The 5,000-nt window shown below is 44.1% G+C and overlaps 1 protein-coding gene across 1 annotated transcript in view; it reads left to right on the forward strand.

Moving 5' to 3' along the window:
* ptprsb (protein tyrosine phosphatase receptor type Sb) overlaps positions 1-5,000 on the forward strand; it is a gene marked incomplete at both ends in the record, with an annotated part of 75,283 nt that overhangs the window by 53,329 nt on the left and 16,954 nt on the right. Inside the window, 3 exons of the mRNA XM_080858810.1 lie at positions 599-687; positions 1,106-1,359; positions 2,850-2,934. Of these exons, the coding sequence (XP_080714936.1) occupies positions 599-687; positions 1,106-1,359; positions 2,850-2,934 (428 nt within the window). The remainder of the gene's footprint in view (positions 1-598; positions 688-1,105; positions 1,360-2,849; positions 2,935-5,000) is intronic.

Here is a 5,000-nt window from a genome sequence, read left to right on the forward strand (position 1 = left end):
TTTTCCGTTTATCTGGGAATTGGCCTCATTTATTTTCTCTGGCACTTCCCTGCAACGGACACACACACACACACACACACACACACACACACACACACCCTTTTCCAGGATGTTGAGGCACACCTGATTTTTTTCATCATTTCCCCTAAAACACTTCACTTCTGTCTGTCCATGACCATGAGTATGTGTGTGTGTGTGTGTGTGTGTGTGTGTGTGTGTGTGTGTGTCTCTATGTGTACTGTTGATGTGTGTGTCTGCCTCCCCTTTCAGAACCCAATTTCCAGAAACACCTTCCGTAATAGACGGGAGCTTAACTAGGTCAGATCTCGCTGGAGCTCAGCGTGGGGTCCCAGCAGTGGCATATGTGCTGCTCTGGCATCCATCTCTACACGAGCACCTGTCACACGGACATCTTTTATAACCCCTCCTGTTGCGCCCACAGCTAACGCCCACCTCTCGCTGCCCTTGGGTCAACCTGGGGGGGCGTTGGCGTTAACCCCTTCCTTTCCTTTCACAGCCTACTGCCCCCTGAGGAGCTACTGGGTTGGTTCACTGAAGGCCCCGACAGTGATGGGGCTTTTTATTTTTGTGATTGTAGATGTCCCGAGGAATTTTTCGGTGGCGACGAAGACGAGCGTGCTGTTGACTTGGGAGTTCCCTGAGAGCAGCTCGCCCTACCGCTTCACTGTGAGTGATTTACGACCGCAGCCACGTTTTTCTGCATTCATTTACTGTGTTTGTTAGCATCCTGTAGGAGAACTCATGAATTTATGGATGTGGTTTTGCTTCTGTGTATGTGTGTGTGTGTGTGTGTGTGTGTGTGTGTGTGTGTGTGTGTGTGTGTGTGTGTGTGTGTGTGTGTGTGTGTGTGTGTGTGTGTGTGTGTGTGTGTCTGTGTGTGTGTGTGTGTGTCTTTGTGTGTGTGTGTGTGTGTGTGTGTCTGTGTGTGTGTGTTTGTGTGTGTCGGTGTGTGTGTGTGTCTGTGTGTGTGTGTGTGTGTGTCTGTGTCTGTGTGTGTGTGTGTGTGTGTGTGTGTGTGTGTGTGTGTGTGTGTGTGTGTGTGTGTGTGTTTGCGCGTGTGTTCCTTTTGTCTCTCCTCACTCAGGTGGAGTACGACCAAAAGAAGATGGAGGTGGATGCCCGCCAAAGGAAGGCTGTCATCGCTAACCTGCTGCCCAACACCAGCTACGACTTCAAGATCACCAGCCCCGAGGGCAACATGGGGGGTCTGAGGCACCGCATCCCTGCCAGGACCTCCCCCCCCATCACCATCAGACGCCCAGAGGTGGACCGCACCCGTGAGACCGAGACCACCATCACCATCATTCTGCCCCCGATGGACGCCCAGAACAATATCAGGTATGGACAGATAACTGCAGAACACATACAGTACACATGGAATAATGCATGCTGTATAGGAACACACACGTACGTCAAGAATACACACACACACACTCACATACATTCAGGGAGGAAATTGTATGTAAAGGATAAACGGACGCCCAGAACAATATCAGGTATAATAATAATAATCATAATAATAATAATTCATTTTATTCGTTGAGCACTCTTCATTCAAGCAGAATCTCAGAGTGCAAAAAAACAGCTCTCAGCAAAAGCACAGTTTAAGAAAAGTTTTGTAAAAAGTAGGAAATGCCTTTCTGAATAAAAAGGTTTTTAGGCCAGTCTTAAAACAGTCTAGTGTCTGTGTGGACGGATAACTGCAGAACACATACACTGGAATAATGCATGCTGTAAGAACACACACGTTCATCAAGAACACACACTCACACACACACACACTCACATAAATTCAGGGAGGAAATTGTATGTAAAGGATAGACGTATTAGGGGAATTGAATTGTGTATTCTATCCATGAATATGCGGATATCCCACCTCTAACACAGGCTCCAAATATATAATGTTCATGTGTTCATTCCAGTAGTACTGCTTCCTTTTTTAAAACCCATGTGTTGTGGCGATGACTTTGCATAGCTGTTTCCGTTATTTACTGTGTACGAGAATGCAATTCTTAGAGGCTAGTTATAGTAGAATTGTTGACAAGACAGCACAAGATGTATTGATAGGATGTCTAGCTGTGTGAAAGTATTGCACAGCGGCCAGACACATTTCTATACTTTTTTTTCTGTCCCCATTGTATGATCTCCTATACAGTAATGTACAATGATACTGGAGGACACAGCACACACATATCCTGTCCATCAGTGATGTGTGTGATATATTATGACCTATGACCTATGGGACTTTCACACACATAGTTCTCTGATATTTCTTCCTAAGGCAGCCATAGCCAGTCTGTTTACAATAACATCACTATTTATCATCTGCCAGTTGGGTAGAACACGACAGAAGATTTACATCACTGTCCATTTTTAAGTTCATTTTCACAAACATTAGTGCTGCACCATTAGCTTCGGGTTTGTTGACAGAATTAGTGATGTGTCATATTCATTAGCAAAGTTAAGACAATCCATCATGTTAGATTGTAGGATTCAATTCTAAGTTTCAAGTAACGGTTGGAAATAGCTATGGATAGGGCTGATGCTGTGTCTCCATTTTATTGTAAAAAAAAAAAAATGCTAATTTTTTTTGTGTTTGTCTTTGTCAAGACAGGATGTTTTGAATAAGCTGGACTTTAAGTCAGTCAGAGTTTTAGTGGCACTTCAGTTTGTCAGTTTGTACCGCAGGATTTCTTCCGTGTGCTATGAAGGCCAGGGAGGATCTAAAGGGCGCCGTGTGTGTGTGTGTGTGTGTGTGTGTGTGTGTGTGTGTGTGTGTGTGTGTGTGTGTGTGTGTGTGTGTGTGTGTGTGTGTGTTGTGTTCACAGGAACATCTATGTGGTGGTAGTTCCTCTCAAGAGAGCTCGCGGAAGATTCCGGCTCAAGAGCCCAGATGACATGGACTTGGAGGAGGTGAGCACCATAGCAACCGTTGCCATAGAGCTGCAGTGTGGGTGTGGGTTCCATGGCTGGCCTCTCTCTCTCTCAGGAGACAGCTTGGGCTGTCTGGAGGACCACAGTGAGATGCTGGCGTATCCAATCTAACAGCAACAGTTCTTTAAGGCGTTCTCCTCCCTCTCACACTGTGTGTGTGTGTGTGTGTGTGTGTGTGTGTGTGTGTGTGTGTGTGTGTGTGTGTGTGTGTGTGTGTGTGTGTGTGTGTGTGTGTGTGTGTGTGTGTTGTGTGTGTGTGTGTGTGTGTGTGTGTGTGTGTGTGTGTTTGTTACCCTCTCCCGGCTCACACAGGGAGCCTGTCCCTAGTGTGTCAGTTATAAAGGTGCAATTTAATGGAACAGGATCTCACAGGATTTTTACACAGTCTCAGCAGGTAATATATCAGGGTAATGCCGAGGTGTGAGAACTGACTTCACGTGCATGCTGTACACAAGACGTAAATCAATGCTTATTCTGTTCAGATCGACCTGTGACCATTCCCCCGCTCTCCATGGGAAAGAAACGCATGCAAACTGTGGTGCATTTTTCTCTCTCTCTCTCTCTCTATCGTTCTCTCTTTCCCTCTGTTTCTTTCTCCCTTTTTCTCTCTCCTCATTATTCTGTGGTTTCAGCTCCCTGTTAGTGACCCAGCATGTAGTGCTGTGTTCATTATTGGCTCGGCGCTTTTTAACATGTCATCAGGAAAACGCTAATCAGGACCTCTGCGTTTGCTGCACTTGCTCTGCACACGATTTCTCACCTCTGCCTTCTCTCTCTCTCCCTCTCTCTCTCTCCCTCTCTCTCTCTCTCTCTCTCTCTCTCTTCTATACCAATGATCTGATTAAAAAAGAGACAACTTTTTACATCCCAGTTTCTCTTAGTCTCACTGTCTGGCTTGTGCATTCGGTGCATAATGACAGGTTTAACAGAAATACCTCACTCTTTGCTTTCGATTGTGATGACTTTCCATTGCTCCTTAATAGTTCAATTCAATTCAATTCAATTCAATTCAATTCAGTTCAGTTCAATTCAGTTCAATTCAGTTCAATTCAATTCAATTCAATTCATTTCATTTCATTTCATTTCATTTCATTTCATTTCATTTCAATTCAATTCAATTCAATTCAATTCAATTTATATAGCGCCATAGCAATACAATTGTCTCAAGGCGCTTCTAAGCACAACCTGTATGTGCAACATCCACTTCCATCGTGATGAGAGTAGGATGATTAGTGATGTGCATATCTCCACAACAAATTATAAATCCTGCAAGCACTCAGTGAGATGCTGAAGATGAATGAGTTGCAAATGACCCTCACAGTCTTTACATTTTTACATCAGAGGGCAAAACACCAACCTTGAGATACGCTTTGATTTCTGAGCTGTGAAGAGCATCTGAAACATCCATGTCTTACTCAACCTGAGGGTGGACAGTCTACATTACTACTGAATATCATCCATGTCTTAATCAACCTGAGGGTGGACAGTCTACATAACTACTGAATATCATCCATGTCTTAAACAACCTGAGGGTGGACAGTCTACATTACTACTGAATATCCTCCATGTCTTACCCAACCTGAGGGTGGACCATCTACATAGCTACTGAATATCATCCATGTCATCTACATACAGTAACTACTGAATATCATCAATGTTTTACCCAACCTGAGGGTGGACAGTCTACATTACTACTGAATATCCTCCATGTCTTACCCAACCTGAGGGTGGACAGTCAACATAACGTCTTAATATCATCTTCATCAACTATCGTGAGATGCATCACGTTTGGATGGCGTGAGCAGCTGAGATCACTTTTTAAAAGAGGCTGTGAATGTTGAGGAATTCATATTATCAGTGAAACCATCTGACACATTGTTGGAAATTCCACAGTGTGTGTTTAGAGTCAGCCTTTGGGTGTGTGTGTGTTTTGCTTGATGTCAGTCTTAGACTTGTCTTATAAAGACTAAAACAGGCGTGTCAAATGTGAAATGGCATGTGACTGGTTTCATGTGAAATGGTGTACTCAACGTCGTGGTTTGGAA

The sequence above is a fragment of the Sprattus sprattus genome, assembly GCF_963457725.1.
Source record: "Sprattus sprattus genome assembly, chromosome: 20".
Taxonomy (NCBI): Eukaryota; Metazoa; Chordata; class Actinopteri; order Clupeiformes; family Clupeidae; genus Sprattus; species Sprattus sprattus.